Source organism: Artemia sp. Qi Xiang Cuo, chromosome 3, assembly GCF_049724085.1.
Source record: "Artemia sp. Qi Xiang Cuo chromosome 3, ASM4972408v1, whole genome shotgun sequence".
NCBI lineage: Eukaryota > Metazoa > Arthropoda > Branchiopoda > Anostraca > Artemiidae > Artemia > Artemia sp. Qi Xiang Cuo.
Genome location: NC_142796.1, coordinates 66,394,567 through 66,412,675, shown reverse-complemented (window position 1 = coordinate 66,412,675; position 18,109 = coordinate 66,394,567). Strand labels below are relative to the sequence as shown.

Sequence of the window (18,109 nt, the reverse complement as noted above, 5' to 3'; positions counted from 1 at the left end):
CAATTGCTTCCCATCCCCCAGGGACTGTCACTGATCATCATAAAAAAAACAATAATTCGTTATACAAGATTTTTATAAATTGATTAACAATAAGCGTTCATTTAACTAGACCAAGGAGTTTATACCAGCTCTAGGTTTGGAAAAATCGTTTAAGGTTGAGACTTAGTCATATAATTTCAGATTACTAAAGGAATCAAGTATTTTATTTGTTGCACATTTAATAACTATAGGTAAATCATTAGCATTTAATTACCAGAATAGTAACCAACAAGAAAGAACAATTACCAGAATAGAAAAATAATTGTCATTTGCTTTGTCAGGAAACAAGACAGTTTCGACTTGATTCCATGAATAACAAATAATTCCTTTAGGTTTGCTAGAAGCTTGTCATCCTGAGAAAAAATGACAAGTTTTTCAAACAAGCCATAAAGAGAGTAGACATTATTCAAACTTCTCATTACAGTTCGTGGTCATGAACTGTAAGTAGGGAGCAACGAACCAATAACAACCGAAACTTAAAAAAAAGGAATTTTGGAAGCAATAAACACATCATAAGAATTGGCTTTTATGCTGATTCCAAATATACTAAATTCATTAGGTTTAATGTTGCTCCCAACTAGAATCATTATTGCAACTTCTCAATACAAACATCAAAACACCATAAAAATATACCAACTAATCCTTTGGACAATAATTTTGAATAATAAATTGCCAAAAGCTCGAAATCATAATACCTGTTTCGTTGGTCATCCTAAAAAATCTTCTAACAACTGTTTTTGTCTTTTCAAAAACAAGAAATGAATTAATTATAATAAGTATTTTATACTTTTATCAAAGAACCAATCAGTCTGTTTTTATATTTATTTTATAGTTTTTATTGATTTATTCACAGTGCTTTTGTGTTCCTTAACAAGTTTGGACATTTCAATTTAAAATTTGTCTGGAATAGCAACTGAGGCTTATGGATCTCTATTTATACCTTGAATAAGCAGCAAAGCCTTTGAGACTGCAGGCATAAATAGAGAAAAACAGCAAATTTTCTTCTGAAAAAGAAACCCTACTAATTTTATAAAAAGAAATACTCGCTTGGCTTCTGGCTTTGAGCATCCAATTATATTGAGCTTTTTGAGTATCATTACAGTTCCATTACAGTTAGAAAATATCATTACAAGAACATAGTCATTAGATAATGGTAAGTTTTTCAATCAAGCCGAAAATTCAGACCCCTACTTATAATTATTTGAGTGTTCAATTATATAGAGTAAAATATTGCAGGCCCTTTGAGACTGAAAGCATAAATAGAGAAAACAGCAAATTTTCTTGTGAAAAAGAAACCCTACTAATTTAAAAAAAAATCCTCACTTGGCCTCTTAATGATTTTTGTATTTTATCATCTTTTTAGTGAATTGAAAAGTTTCATCTATAATTTAGTTTTTTCTTTACTTTATTATATTGCTTTATTAGACTTTGTATTTTTTACATCTTATTTTGTTTTCAGTAAGTTGAAAATAATTCCATCTACACTTTAGTTTTTCTTGATTTTATTTATTTATTATCATACTATAAAGTCTCACGAATAGATTATTGGATGGAATTAAGATGAGATGACATTTCATTAAAAAAAAGTTCTAGTAAAACCTTTTTTATTAGAACTTTTCTTCTTTTTATTTAAAAAAAAAGTTAAGAACAATAAAACCAACCTTAAAGGGGTCGTAATCAAGACAATCTACAACACAAGAAGCTGTACTGAAAACAATTCCACACATCTGAAATGGTGAGACCGTTGGTCTAGGCTCAAACAGATTTGGATGTGCACACACTTTTCTCAGCTGCATTAACACATTGATAACACTTAACAGATTCCCTCCAGTTAGTGTTTCCCGAGTCTTTGCCTTTGACATATAATCATCATATAGGTAACGCTGTCTCTTTGAGAGTCGACACATAACTATATGTTCATACTTGGAGGGCAATTGTTTTTCAACTTCACACTTTAATCGACGGAGTAGAAACGGACGAAGCACTTTGTGCAGTCTTTTGATAATACTTTCGTTATACTCTGAATTTCCTTCAATCATCCCTGTAACAGGATTAGAGAACCACTCCCTATAAACAAAAGAAATACTATATGTAAAAATCTACTTGACTAATTGGCTGCAACAGGATAAGAAAACCAACCCCTATAACCGAAAGAAATACTATATGTAAAAATCTACTTGAATAATTGGCTGCAACAGAATTAGAAAACCAACCCCTATAAACGAAGGAAATACTGTATGTAAAAATCTACTTGGCAAATTCAAAATATCTCAACGTTGCGCCTTACTTATACAATGTGTTCTCAAGCCAAATTCCATTTATAATAGCAAAATTATTCTTTGTGAAAATTACTTTCCCTTAAAACACTTAATAAAATAAATTTCCACTGTCCTAAATTAAAGTTAATCTTTCTGAAAATTACTTTCCCTTGTAACACTTTTAATAATATAACTTCCCACTGTCCTAAAAAAAACTGGGGAAAACAAAACTCTTTGAGTTTTTTTTTCAAAAATCAGTCTAATTTTCTCAAGCTCGTTGCTTTTGATAGGTGACATTAAACTTAATGAATTTTACATGTTTGGAATCAGCATAAAAACCCAATTATTTTGACGTATAAACTATTATAAAAATCCTTCTTTTAGAGTTTTGATTACTATTGGGATGGTCAGTCCTTCCTTGAGGTTCGTTACCATGAACTGTTTGATGTCTGATGAGAAAACTGAATATTTCCAATATTAATAAATATATCTGAATATAGTTAAGCCTTACAAAAGAAAGACATAACGTATGTAAAAATCCACTTGGCGAATTCAAAATGCCTCAAGGTTGCGTCATAGATTATATTTCAGAGGATAGACAAGACCATAATTAAAAATAACTTCTCAAACTATTTGGTAAACAATGTCATGTAAAATATTTGATAAATACAAAAATAAGTTTGCTATGACGAATATAGACACGGGAAAATATATTTATGGTAAAAAATATGGAAGGCTTACGGGCTTCCCCCGTAATCTCTATATCCTAACTGCATGTTTTTTTTATATTTTAGACCAGACGCTTTTATTTTCATGATCCAACTGATTTTTCAGTCAATATACTAATCATTAAAAATGCATAGACTAAATTTCAGGTTGCCTACGAAATTTTGCTAATATACATTTGAGGTCAGAAGGTCATTCATGCCTAAATTTTTAGCTGAAGTAAATTTTTAATCCTTTTCCCCGTAAGATCTGTCACAGAAGTTGTTTTTTTTTTGTGGGGGGGGGCAGCAAAACTGAGATCTAAAGCAGCGTTATCAACAGGTCCGACTAAGACCCTTAAAATCCAACGAAAGCCAAAACAATTATTTTTTATTCTTAAGCAAAATTCAGGCCATGGTATTTCCTAAGACCACACTGCGTTTCCACGACGTACAAATAACAGTTTAATTGGGAAAAGTCCTTTTATTTGACAGTGAAACAAGAACAAAAAAAATCTCTGGACATTTCGGTCACATATACTGTTGCTGTTTTCAGCAGACAGGCTAAAATAATACAAATTTGTATTTGTATTAATTTAGTTTATCTGCTGAAGACTGCCACTGTGTGTGATCGAAATATTCAGATTTTTTTTTACTGTCAAATAAAAGGACGGTTCTGTTGCAATGCAAAAGAGTACTTGCTCTTTCTGGGAATATTTCCAGAAAAAATTACTTGCAACATCAATATTACGATACAAAAGAGCGTGAACAGATCACAGATATCGTATTCTATTAACAAAGATTTAATTAACGATTCGCTATATAGTCATAATGCAAAGTCACAAAATTCCTTTCACAGAAAATGATGCGTTCACAGAAAACAAGGAGAAACGCTAAAACGTGAAACGAACCAAAATTATTCCTTAAATGAAAGGACTGCCCCCTCCACAATACCCTGCTTTTTACGCTAAAGTTTGACCTTTTGTCCCAATTCTTTAAGAACGACTCCTGAAACACAAGGGCCGCTTAATGAGAACCAGAAGCCTTTTTAAAAACGCTAAAAAACTTATTTTACAAGACATTTTCAATCTATTTTATAGAATATTCTCTTGAACATATATATATATATATATATATATATATATATATATATATATATATATATATATAATAATTATAGTAGGTGAATCTACTATAAATCGAATGTATGACTAAACGTCACAAAAAAATAACATGGAAAACAAAATCACAGTATCGAGCCATAATCTCTATAATCAGTGATAACAAAATATGCAAAAACAGTGTTGCCGATAACAATAAATAAAAATAGCGATTATTCCAACTTCGGCGTTCTTTTTTACTCACCCATTACACATACATTTTTTCTTGTTGCAACATCTCAGAAATCTTAAACCTTAGAATAGTTAGTCTCTATATAGTTTTTTCTCATTATATAATCACAAACAATTTTGATCACACATTTGGGAATCCTACATCAGTATAATTGTAAGAAGAGTTAGTTTCAGCGTTATTTTTATCAGTTTTGTCCATTAAATTTAGATTATTTTTACCCAATGAAAACGTTGAAAACAGTTGAAATAATAAAACCAGATGAAAACATGTATCTATATAAAGTATTGTAAATGAATAGCTCTACAAAACCACTAAAAAACAATTTAAATCAAGAAACTGACTCGACTAAAATAGCTGGCCAATTATAAGTTCAACTCTACACCAAAAGCAGCGATTGCTCTTTGTTGAGTATATATTTGGGCAAAAAAGGAATATAGCACTGTGCTCTTCAAATTCACTTAATTTTTTTTAAATATTCATTCATTGCAAAATTTTGCAACCCTTACTGCTTTAGGATAAGCAAAACACAGCAAAAAAAAAAGACAATCCAATCAGTGACTACCCTAATGAAGGACAAGACCCTTCACTGAGGTAGCATTTTTTTAACTAAAAATATATTATAGTTAATAAATTGTATATCAGTACTAAGCTTCTCCCCCATTTAGGAATTACTATCTATAATTTTTTTTTTAGACTGATCTATGAACAAACTTCTTTGTGCAGTCCTGGAGGCCATATGTACATCAAACCAGTATGCTGCAAAAGAGCAAATCCTGAATATGAAATGTCAAAAAATACTAATTGCCAGTTGGGCATCAAATACAAAAAAAGGTCTCAGTCAATTATTTTTTCAGGAAATAGGGCCAGTTCTTTATCCATATTAGGACATTGTCCCCACTGCAATTCTTATCCGTATATTTAGACTAATCCTGAAGATAACTCGAAAGTCCCTTTTTGAGCAGATATAGCTTGTAGTTGTTCCTTCAACAATTGAGACTGCTGTATGTTCGTCAATAAAAGAACACTAATACATGTATACAAACTGAATAGATTGTGAATCTCCTTAAGATCTTTCTGAAGACACGTCCCCTCATCTTTTGGAGATTAGAGCACCTAAAAATCGTTTTTTTTTATTTATTTAAACAACTCTTCTTTCAAGGGTGAGGGGCTGTGTACACCATTGCAAACACTCCAATTTAGATAAGATAACTTACCTAAAATCCTTATGAGAAGCAAACATTGACGGCATGAGGAAATGCATGAGAGACCAAAGCTCCATCAAATTATTCTGCAACGGTGTTCCAGTCAACAAAAGTCTCCTCTGACTTGAAAAATTCAACAACAACTGCCACCTTTGACTTTTAAAATTTTTGATATTTTGAGCTTCATCTAGAATTATATATTGCCATTGTTTCCTTCTAAAGGCTGCATGGTCTTGAACAACTAATTTATATGAGGTTATACAGACGTGGAAAGCATTGGGTTTAGTCCATCCTGTTCTTTTAAATTTTCGTTCTTTGCCAGATCCATAGTAAACCAGTACTTTAAGTGATGGGCACCATTTTTTACACTCCATTTCCCAGTTAAGCATCACAGATGTGGGTACAATGATCAAATGTGGGCCCCAAATACCTGAAATAGGATATAAAGTCTTTCATCAACTGGTTACACTGTTACACTACAAGGCTAGTCAAAATGGTCACCAAAATTGTTTCATTGATAAGCCTAGTCCAAACAAACCAGATGTAATTATTGTTGCCAAAAGTAGTGATAAAAATATAGAACAGGGTGACAGGAATCTGCCAAGAGCTTAATATTTTTGCAAATTATCTCATTTTTGCTAAATTAATAATTTAACTATGACTGTTTTTATCTATTGAATCATAAAATTTGTTAAATTAATTGTAGCTGTCCTTAAGTTGGTAAAAAAAAAAAAGATCATCTAAAAGATTTAGTCATTTAATAAATTCGTTTGATAATTATTAATCAGTGCTGATTCAGGTTCAAGAACAAATACCTCAGATATTATTTTATTATTGACAAAAAATAGTGATGAAACCGACAGGGATCAATAACTTACATAACGAAATACCAATTACAATTTATAAAGAAGAACTTGATCAGCAACTCAATTCATGCAAGAAAATTGACAACCGATGACAATGATAAAAAACAATACACACTAAAAATTCTGGTCTTGGAGTACCCACACAACCAAGTGACGAGAAGTTTATTTGGGATTTCTTGCCCAAAGAATGTGCCATACAACAAGAAAAAATAAGCATTGAGCCTCTACCACCACATGGAAAAACTGATCACACTGTCATGAGTTGTAGCTTTAGACGGTATCCTCAAAGAGCAGAATTTACAAGACACATGTTCCTAATTACATTAAATTTTATAACGAACTGATCAAATATCATTGGTCTTTCATTGGGATTATAAATTTGGATGAGTAATTATTGAAAATTGTTCTTTTAAAACGGAAAAAGAAAACTACAACTCCCATATACGCATCACAAAAGAAATTAGAAAGCTAGGAACAGAGAAAAGAAATAGTGGAAGCTTTACGTAACAAATTCCAGATGGCATTCACCCACATATCATACATTAATGTTATACAGTTTTGTGTCAACCTCTTTCCCTGCTGTTCCAAGTTATCATTAAATCTTTCCAAACTACCTCCGGATTGGAAAACTGCACATATCATTCCAATACCTAGAAAAGGTAGAGGGCCTAGCTGAAAACTATCAAACCCATAAGCATGACATCAGCAGCTGCTAAGGTTCTGGAAAGAATAGTCAATTCTGAAGCTGATAATGTTTTACACAGTTCACAACATGGCTTTTGTTCAGGAAGATCTGTTGATACCAATCTCCTTGAATCATATGATCACATCACCAAGTTGCTTGGTATGGGAGTGCCTGCTGACATGATTCTGCTTTTACTTTTCTAAAGCTTTTGACAGAATTTTTCACAAGCGACTTGCGATTAAATTACATGCAGTCAGGCTTAAAGAGAAATCCCTACTCTGGATCTTTGATTTTCTTTATTTGCAAACTCAATGTGTTCAGTTATTTGATGACTCTGATAATCATATTCTTTCTTCCTCTATGCATGTTCTGAGTGGAGTTCCTCGGGGAAGTGTTTTGTGTCCTAAACTATTTAATATCTTCATCAACAATCCTCCTTCCATTATCAGCAGTAAATCAACACTATCCAGACAACCTGAAGCTTCTTGGACAAGCCTTGTCCTGTGAAGATCATGCCCTTCTACAAAATGATCTTCAACTGCTTGGTCAATGGGCAGAGGCTTGATTTCTTGAATTCAATGTTGCCAGGTGCCATGTCAATCTCTTTGGCAAAATGAATCCTTGTCACTCTTATTTTTCTTAGGCCACCCACTCTCCTTTGTAAATAACGAGCAAGATCTTGGTGTCACTATTGACAATGAACTAAAATGCAGCACTCATACTAAGAGCTTTGCTGCTGGTGCTAGTTCAACTATGGGACTGATTAAGCACACTCTTTCCACTTGTTCCCCTAAAGTCATCAGTCTTCTACATAAGGGACTTGTGTGGCCTAAGCTTGAATGTCTCTTGCATCTCCATATTTTAAAAATGACAAAGTTCTTGAAGATGTACAGAGACGTGCCACCTAAGTGCTATCTGGCATGCAGGAGCTTTCTGGCATGCGGGAGCTTTCCTACCCAGCAAGACTATCAAAGCTGAATCTCCCTACACTTGTTTACAGGAGAAATAGAAAGGATGCCATTTTACCCTGTAAGTTAATGAGGGCTAATACTCTCCCAGCATTATTCCTTCCTGTTGATCCCAACTCAAGAACTAGAGGTTATGACCTTAAACTTGTCAAGCAGTCTACTATATCTAGAATGCGCACTCGATTCTTTTCATCGCGAGTTGACGAGTTACACCCTTCTGAAGCCTATTGCTGATTCTAGGTGGGAGCAAAGGGCTAGCTAAGCCTAGAAATTTCCACGGCGGTGGTGGGCACCCAGGCAATGAGGCTTGACCCTCCGTCCCTAGGCAGCATAGGAAATCCGCTAGCGCACCTCAAATTGGTGAAGGGGCGTAAACATCACTGAGCTCCACGCCGAGCAAGGTGATGGCCAACGCGCTTCGGGTGACCGCAAGACTGAGGACCTTGTGATGTACCTTATCCCCAAGAAACGCTCAATGATGATGACAAATATGATGGTGAAAAGTTTGGCTACGGCATCCCTGGTATTATGCGATGCGACGAGAATGGCGCGCTCGTCAAAAAGTATGCTAGCTACTGTCCTATCAAGAAGACAAGGCCTGAAAATTGACTGCTCGAACCTGTGCTCAATTAAATGTTCATTGACACAAGCTTTTGTATCTGATGAATTTTATCTTTATAACCTTGATATTCTGTGCGTTTCTGAGACGAGACTAAACGGACGCAACATCTTGACCCTTGAATCCTCGGCTGGGAAGGCGGTCTCTCTTTATAACTCGGGACCATTAGATGGATCTGGCCGAGCAGTAGTAGGTATCCTGTTGTCCCCCAAAGCAGTCACTGGCCTCATCGAATATGAGCCTGTGTCTGAGAGAATCATACGGGCAAGAACTAAAGGCTGCACGAACAATCTGACTGTCCTTAGCGTTTAAGCCCCAATAAGAGATGCCACTGAACAGCAAAAAGATCAGATTTACAGTGACCTGCAGACAGTCATTGATAAGATTCCCTAGAAAGATATCCTCCTAATTGGAGGCGACTTCAATGCCAGAATCGGTGGAAAGCTGAGCAACTCGGAAGAGGCGATCGGCAAGCACGGCCTCGGAGACAGGTACACAAATGGAAACAGGCTTTTGCTGTTCGCAATGCAGAACAATCTCGCTATGGCTAACACCTGGTTTAGGCACAAGCCATGTCATATGTATACATGGGAATCCCGCGATGGAAGAGTAAAGGCCCAAATAGATTATCTCCTTGTATCCCGACGATGGAAATCCATGGTGTTGGACCCGAGAGTGCACAGAGGTGCTGCCACGGGATCGAAAAATGGATCTGACCACTTCTTGCTGAAGACAAGGCTAAAGTATGAGTTAGCTCAAGGAAGACTACTCTGCCGAACCAGAAAATAGACATGTCAAAGCTGAAAGTAGATGAGTACTGAAGAGCATTTGTCCTTGAACTCTCAAACCACTTCGCTGTCCTTCAAGATGACACCGAGGAGGCAACCCTGACTGATCAGTGCCCCAACTGTCCCAAGATAAAGATTGAAAAGAAATGGAGCAAATTCAAGGACCACATCAATGAAGCTGCCTCAAACATACTTGGGTTTGTCAAGCGTAAAACCAAGAAATGGATCCTAGAAAAGACACTCAAACTCTCTGCCAAGAAAAAAGAAATGACCAACAAGAAGTCCCCCACATACAAAGTGCTACAACAAGAATATCATAAATAGGTAAGAGTTGAAAAACAAAACCTACTGGTCTAATGTTGCCAGTGATATGGAAAGAGCCGCATCACGGAACCATACACGAAAACTCTATCAGATACTTGGAGAATGCACTGGGAAGAAGAAGCAAACTACCATTCCCTCGCTTAAGGCAAAGGACGGGAAAATACTCACAAGCAGCAAGGAACGTATCAAAAGATGGCAAGTTCACTTCCAAGAGCTATTGAGACCAGGAGACAATAGTAATCGAAAGCAACCACTTACAGCACCGCACAACCAGGCTTATGAAAATGTATGTATGGACCCACCCTTCAGCGATGAAGTAATTAAGGTGATCCAAGTTTTGAAAAACCATAAAAGCCCAGGAATAGACGAAATTCCTGCCGAGCTAGCTACTGAAAGCTCTCCCCGAGGTGGCAGTGGATGAACTTCATAGCGTAATAACCGAAGGCTGGGACAATGAATACATCCCAGATGACTGGAAGACCTCAATAATTCTCCCTATCTTCAAAAAAGGAGACCGAATGGACTGCAAAAACTACTGAGGTATATCCCTTATCCCCATTGCTGCTAAGCTGTTTGCAGTCATACTTTTAAATAGATTCGGAGACACCAGAAAAAGCCGAACGCGACCCAACCAAGCAGGATTCAGGCCAGGCATGGGTTGCTGTGACCAGATTTTTAGCCTGCGACATATCCTTGAACACTGATTTAAACACCAACAGGAAACAATCCAAATCTTAATAGACTTCATTACCACGTTCGATTCGGTCCATCATGATGCAATGAGAGAGGACGGTGTGCCTGAAAAGATCATCAATCTGCTCAAGGCATACTATGCAGGAACAAAGGCCCGGGTAAGAGTTGATGGCAATCTTTCAGATCTGGTCCTGATCAAGGAAGGTGTACGTCAAGGCTGTGTTCTTTCACCAACTTTGTTCAGCTTCGTCATCGATTGGATCCTCAGGGTCCTGGACAAGTATAAAGGCGTTGCAGTGAGCCCGTCCTTCTGTCACAGATCTTGACTATGCTGACGATGTGGACACGCTTGCTGAATCCGTTACAGAAGCCCAGGCTATGATAAATGACGTGGCAGTCAAGGCACTCTTGACTGGTCTCCAAATAAGCCTACCAAAAACAAAATCCATGCAAACAGATGGGATCGATGAAACCCCCGTGACCCTAAATGGTAATCAGATAGAGGACTTCCAGTTGCTCAAATACCCCGGATCGATGGTAAACCCTGCCCGCGAATCTTCAGAAGAAATCCAGAGCCGCCTATTGTCAGCCTGGAGTGTCTTCCTTCAACTACGGAAGTATCTCTGGAAGCGGAGCGAAATATCGCCACGCACAAAGCTCTGAGTGTATGAAGCTATGGTTCTCTGTCCTCTATGGATGTGAAACGTGGTCACTTAAAGCAGCCGAAGCATTGAGCTTGAATATATTCAACCACAAATGCCTGCACTATATCCTGGGTATCCACCTCTCAGATAGAGTCTTGAATGAAGAAGATGGAGAAGAATCTCGTAAGGAGAAGATGTGGGGATCGCCCACTTGTCTCTGACATTGTTAAGCACAGGAAACTAAGATGGTTAGGCCAAACAATGTGCAGAACAGATGATCATATAAGCAAAAAATGCCTCAAATGTCTACCACAACCGGCATGGAAGAAGAGGGCAGGAGGCCAAAAAATGATGTGGCTGGCAACAGTTAAGTCTGATCCGGAGCCAATCGGAGGATTCCGAAAATACAGCCGTCGCTGGGATCGCCAGTGGCTGGAAATGGTAGAGCCTGCCACCCTTGAGCGAAACCTATGAAAGAAGACATGTCATCATCTGCTGGGCACCACGATGAGTCTGGATGCAGCTTGAACGTGCAACAAGTACAAGTATGTACATCACGAGTTGTCAACAGTTGGAACAAACTATATAATGAAACAGTTACTGCTGAATCTGTTGATGTTTTCAAACAAAAGCTGGATGCTGAGTGGTCCTCAAAAGTAACAGACCCTATTTTATGACCCAAATAGTATCTGTCAAAATCATTTAAGCTCATCTTGGTTGATTGAATACAGGTTAATTCATTTTGAAACAAATAATCCTTAGTATTAGTAGTTTACGCAATCGAAAAAGAGTTCAAAACTGCAACTCACAAGTAGTCAAAGCAAAAAAGATCAGAAAGTATTGATTGACAACAAGTTCAAGTTTAACTTGCAGTCTGTAGAAGCCAAAGCCAAGCAAACTCTTCACATTATGATAAAAAGAAAATTATGAAGTAGATCAAATTAACAAGTCTCTGAAGAGTAATGAAACTATCCTGGAATCTAGTCAGCAAAAAGCAACAAAATACACGAGGAATGTTCAACATGTCATATTCTACATCACTCTAAGTGCCCAAAACACCATCCCTTGCATACTAAGACAGACAAGGCAATATATTAATGATGTACAAATTAAACATAGCATCCTTAAACTGCTCCAGATACAGCATCTCTAAAAAGAGAGGGCACCCTCTGAAGCTCAAATGGAAGCACTCTAATACCAGGCTACAAAACAAATTCTCCTCCAAACATATAGTTTAGCCTATGGCGATCCCCTAGTCAGAATGTTGTTATGTCTCCTAGCATTGAAGCCTTCATGTCAATAATAGAGATGTGCACAGCAAACAATGGGTCACAGTTTGGGATTTGCATAGTGTGAAGTCACCATCATCAAAGCAAGGCAAATTCAGGATTTGTCCTCATTGCTGGCAAGTGCAGTTTAAGGTAATTTCTAGTAAAATGTTAAAATAGCAAAAGTAAATAGAAGATTTTTACCCCTACAAGATGTTTGTACTCATTTTGTACTTTGCACTCATTATTTAGTAATATTACTATATAGTAATGATTTTGATAACAATAGTATATATTTTTAAAGATATAATAAAAATATGCAATATTATATTACATTTAGATGAATTTAGCACAACTATTAATTTGTAGTCAGCAAAAGTACTTTAGGGGCAGTTTTGATAAGCATCATTAAATAAGTTAAGTCATTCTGAAATTATTATAATAATTAATTAACAGAAAAGGCTGTCATTGTTTAAAGATTGAGCTATTCAATTTAGTCCAAGGCAAGCCCTACACTGTGGTCACTTTTTCAGGAATAAATGTTTCATCATATTTATCATCTATTAGGCAAGTCATCTTTCAAAAAGCATGATGTGTATACATCATGCCATACCTTTTTTGCCCCACCCCCTACTGCTTCAGGAGGGCTGATGGTGTGGTTTGGGAAACTGTTCTATTATTTAATCCTTCCATTACAATCAAGCCAGATATTTGATTCTCTTCTTTTTCAAATGTAACACACAAAAAAAAAATACCTTTATCACAGGCAAGCCATGCCAAAAGAGATATTGTCTGAATTGTTTTACCAAGTCCCATCTCATCAGCCAATATGCCATTCAACTGCCTCTCATACATAGTTGCAAGCCAATTTAACCCAATTAATTGATATTCACGTAAAGTGTGCTTGAGCAAAAAGGGTACTTGAACATTAACCTGTAATAAAGGTGCAAATATACTAAATTATACATTAAATATATGGATGTAGATTATTATGTATTCATATAGTACATCCAGCATGCTTGAGAAGAAAGGGTACTTGAGCACTAACCTGTAATGAAGATAAAAATATACTATATTACACATGTATTGTAATATTACACATTACATTTTTACATGGAAGGATCCCTCCCTGCACAACAGTTAACAAACAAATGACCAGACAAAAATGCATCAAATATAAAAAAAAAACTCAAGCATCTATTTCCCTCGGAGAAAATTTTGAAAAAAAGGCTCTGAAACTCATTTCCCCCTCTCCATTCTGACAGTCCTCCAAGGACTGGCTGTGTCATCTAGGCACCAGTAGCATTTAGGCATCAGTGGCATGAACCAGTAGTGTCTGTTCCTCCCTATATATTTTTAAGCTACCCTCCAGATTTTAAAAAGTATTTTTGGGGTGTTTACACTAAATGATACCTTTTTTGGTAATTTCATTGAAAAAATTAAAAAAAGTAAGTTTGCCCATTCCCTATATTTTAATAAATTAACACAAGTCTACAATCTAATGATCCTTTCTAGTGAAGCATCAAATCACCATCCTATCTTGAAATAAAGCTATATTAAGTCATCCAACTTTCTTCATCCAATAGATGGAAACTATAAGCATTTTTAAATGTATGTAATTCTTCAGAATTTGACTTATTTATTTGAACATATTCTCTACTATACATAAGCACAAGAGGGAGGAGCCCCCTGAAAATACAAGTTATTTGTTTTTCTCTTCCCTTTGCTAAGCGTCAGATGTGGGCAAATGCATTCTATTTGAACTTGGAACTTGGAAAAATATAAAGCTCCTAATAATCCATAAAATTCTATTTGAACTTGGAAAAATATAGAGCTCCTAATAATCCATAAAACGAAATTGAAGCTGATTTTATTTATTTATCAATTCCAAAATGCAGCAAGCTTTACCAAGATGAAGCAGTAATTGAATCAAGAAAGTGACTGAAAAGACGCTGTACTTGAAAATGTTTCCACATCAAAGGGGAACAGGTGGCTAGGCATACACAGAGATTTGGACCAAAGTAAAGACTGAGGACTTCTACTACAAAAAAATTCTTACAAAGGACTATAATAAGTAAAAAAAATCCATATTTTTAAGAAAAAATATCTGGTACCCCATATTTAAACTATAAATTTTTTTTATCCTTTATTTGACACAACGAAAAAATGAAATGAATAAAACTTACATAAATTTACACTAAAGAAAGGTAGGAGTAAATATAAATTTTGAAAGTAATTTATGGTATTATTGTAAGTGTATATTCATTGCCAAAGCATGATCAACTGAGAGATCAATCAACTGATTGTTGTTAAAACAATTATGTTTTAAGTCCCATTCACAATGAGATTTTACTAATATTGAGATTTAGCTATCACTTTATGTGAACCAATCAGATTTTTCAAGATTTTCTGATTGCTTGAAACATTTTCATATAGAAATGAAATCTAAACCACATGAATCCACAGACAGCACCACACTCAGTCATGTTTTTTTTTCTTTTTTATATATTCATTCAGTGGCTTGGTTGTTTTAAGCTTACTATGTTTTAATAAACTAATTTATACCTGGTTTAAGTTTTGGGATCTTTCTTTCCTTTTCATGGAAAAAACTTAAATTTTTTGGTAGTATTACTTTTAAAAGACAGTTCTTCTGAAAACTCGATTCAGGGACAACATTATTTATTCATCATTATTGTTGACTAGAAAAGGCAGTTAAGCAACACCTCTTTACAGGCTAAGACTGTTCTTATAGTTTTAGACTGCACTTACATGTCACTTAGTCAGTTCTCCACAACTTATTAAGAGAGCACTTTATCAAATACCATGTGTTTTAAACTAAAAGCATTGTAGAACAGATACATACACAGAAAGCAATAACAATTCTCAAAGGCAATTCAAAATACACCCCAACTCCAGTAAATGGTTAATTTTAACCAAAAGACATATTAATCTAAGTGGAAATGAGATGGAAATTAGAAGTATGAGAAAGCTAATATATTTTGAGGGAAAGAAATACCTTTAAAGTAGTCAGTAACAACATAATCTGGATTGGAATCAGAGATTTTCCTGAATCCAGAAAATTTGCCTTATATTGGAGTTGACTCTGCTGTCTAGTTGTATGATTGATATAAAAATAATAATATAGATTTGACGTCCATTTATTATCAGGCAAAAACTCATTACTAGGAATTTTATTAATGTTCTAATTAAGGATGAGCTTATTGTGTTATAATATTGTAGCTAGTTAATTTTTTTTTCATGAATGAGATTTAGCTAATGCAGCTGTTTATAGCAATATAGTTGATATTTTTTGCATGTACAGCTTTCTGAAAAGAAAACATCTATCAAGGTTTGCATACAAGGACTATAATATAATATTTTAGGAAAGATCTTGTTGACTATCCTAACAGGAACATGAGTTTGTAATATGCAGTTCAGAAAAAAACAGAGTTAGAAATCCCTCCACTGTAAACATTGGCCTGCTCAATACAAAACAGTTAAAGCCTTCCTCTGGATATCTAGCCCCCCCCAGTAAGAACATCATTATAGCTAGAGAGGACAAGTTTTTAATCAAACATATATATGTGCAGCTCTGAGGCCTGGGGAGGTTATCAAGAGGATTTTTCAAAAAAGATCAGGATTACAACCAAAAAATTTTTAGTATTTAATTCTTCAAATTTCCTTGAAGGGTCCTCTACAGTAGCCCTGAAAAATTTACCTTCTAATATTTTGTGTATATGCATGGACTAGCTAGATTATATAAATGCAGAGGAGGATAGCTTTTATGTCTATACCCCACTTAGACAAAAACAAAAAAATTCAAAATCTTTAAAATATTTAATGTTCTTCTTATTTTACCAATTTTTGGCATTTCATGGTTTCTCACTTTCCTCTCCCTCAACAAAATACTGTTTGTGTCACATTGATATATATATATATATATATATATATATATATATATATATATATATATATACAAATAAAAGTTCAAATAGGGATAAAATCCTTTTAATAGACAGTGATAGAAATTCACAAAAATACCAGATATTTCAGTCACATATACAGTGACTAGTGACTTCGGTCACATATACACATACTTTATGAGACTAGGCTCACGACCAAGTGTCAAAGAGAGCTGAGCCTGAAGGAAGTAAAGCAGCTTGGTGCTACAACTTCCCAAGAGAGAGGAAAGCTGGTGATCATGGTGGGCACTATAAGTGCCATGGGAGGATTTATTCCAGCCTTTCTGATGTTCCCATGAGCACGTTCTGTAGAAAGGCTTCTTGACGGAGCCCCCCATCCCTAGAGACTGCTGGAGTAGCAAGTGGCAAGCCTGGAAATGCTTGGATGACAAAGGATCTGTTTTTGCTGTATTCAGAGCACTTTGTATCACATGTCCACCCATCTCCTGAGAATCCTGTCTTGATTCTGATGGACAATCATGAAAGTCCCACCAGTTACAATGCAGTTTCGTTGGCCAAAGAAAAGGGAATATATTTACTTACATTCCCACCGCACACATCATCCAGGTTGCAGCCTCTATACATTTTGGTTTATGGACCTTTAAAGACTTACTGGTCACAGGCAATGGAGAACTGGTTGAGACTTCATCCTAATCAAGCAGTGATGGAATATGAGATTGGTGAATTACTGGGGGTTGCTTTTCCTAAGGCCTTCTCTCAGACTAACATCACTAGTGGATTCTCAAAGCCTGGAATTTTCCTGCTGAATACTGCTGAATGCAAGAGTCTGACTTTCTTCCTGCTTTGCAATGAGAAGATACTACTGAGCCGGGAAATCAGTCTGCTGCTGTTCATGAAAATTTATCAGATCTGCAAGAGCTTTGGTTTAGCCAGAGTCCCAGTACTACAACCCATTCAACATCGGTTGTTGTGCCAGAAGATATTATACCCCTGCCAAGAAGGGAAGCTACAAACAGAAAGACAGGCAAGAAGCCTGGAGTATCCAAGATATTGACTTCTACACCGGTGAAAGACTTGATCCAAGCTGCAGAAAACTAAAGGAAGGCAAAAAAAGAGAAGGAATTAAAGAAAATCGAGATAGCGGCTCCTGCCAAAAAGCTGAAGATTCAGAAGAAAACTACCAAGAGATTGGTGACGTTCAGTGACGAAAGTGGAGATGAAGCAGGACCGTGGGATTTTGAGTGTGACAACAATTCTGACGACTCGTTCTGCTCTGAAGAGTTCCGATTGGCGGAAGAGGAGTCTGTGACTCCCAGTATCTGTTCCGGTGACTTTGCTCTTGTCAAGTACAAGAGAGAAAAGGGATCGGAATTCTACACTGGTGAAGTGCTTCAGGCCGAGCCAGACGGCTACACTGTCAAGTTTTTGAAACAAACTGTTCCAGCCTGGAGGTTTACGTTTCCAAAAGAGCGCAATGAAGCGTATGTCAATAGCTCAGAAGTAGTGATGAAATTGCCAGTTCTAATGGTCTCGCGTGGAACAAAATGCATTGTCAAGATGATCAGCTTTGATGCAGACCTGACCAACTACTCTGTTGAATAATTTTTTAAATAAGCTTATTGTATTTTTACAGTTTTATACCACAAAATATATGAAGTTTTAATTGATTTATCACAGTGTCCCAAAGTACCCACCACCCTGACCCATAGTACCCGCACAAGTGGTACTCTGGGACAAAACAGGACCCCCTGAAAATTAAGTCTTGCTAATTTTAC

The 18,109-nt window shown here is 36.0% G+C and overlaps 1 protein-coding gene across 3 annotated transcripts in view; it reads right to left on the bottom strand.

Moving 5' to 3' along the window:
- Positions 1–18,109, bottom strand: part of dom (domino helicase) — a 107,934-nt gene that overhangs the window by 75,919 nt on the left and 13,906 nt on the right. For all 3 annotated transcript variants that reach the window (XM_089086501.1, XM_089086500.1, XM_089086502.1), the window contains 3 exons: positions 13,167–13,344; positions 5,569–5,986; positions 1,701–2,106 (listed from right to left, as the gene is read on the bottom strand). In XM_089086501.1, coding sequence (XP_088942627.1) covers positions 1,701–2,106; positions 5,569–5,986; positions 13,167–13,344 — 1,002 coding nt within the window. The remainder of the gene's footprint in view (positions 1–1,700; positions 2,107–5,568; positions 5,987–13,166; positions 13,345–18,109) is intronic.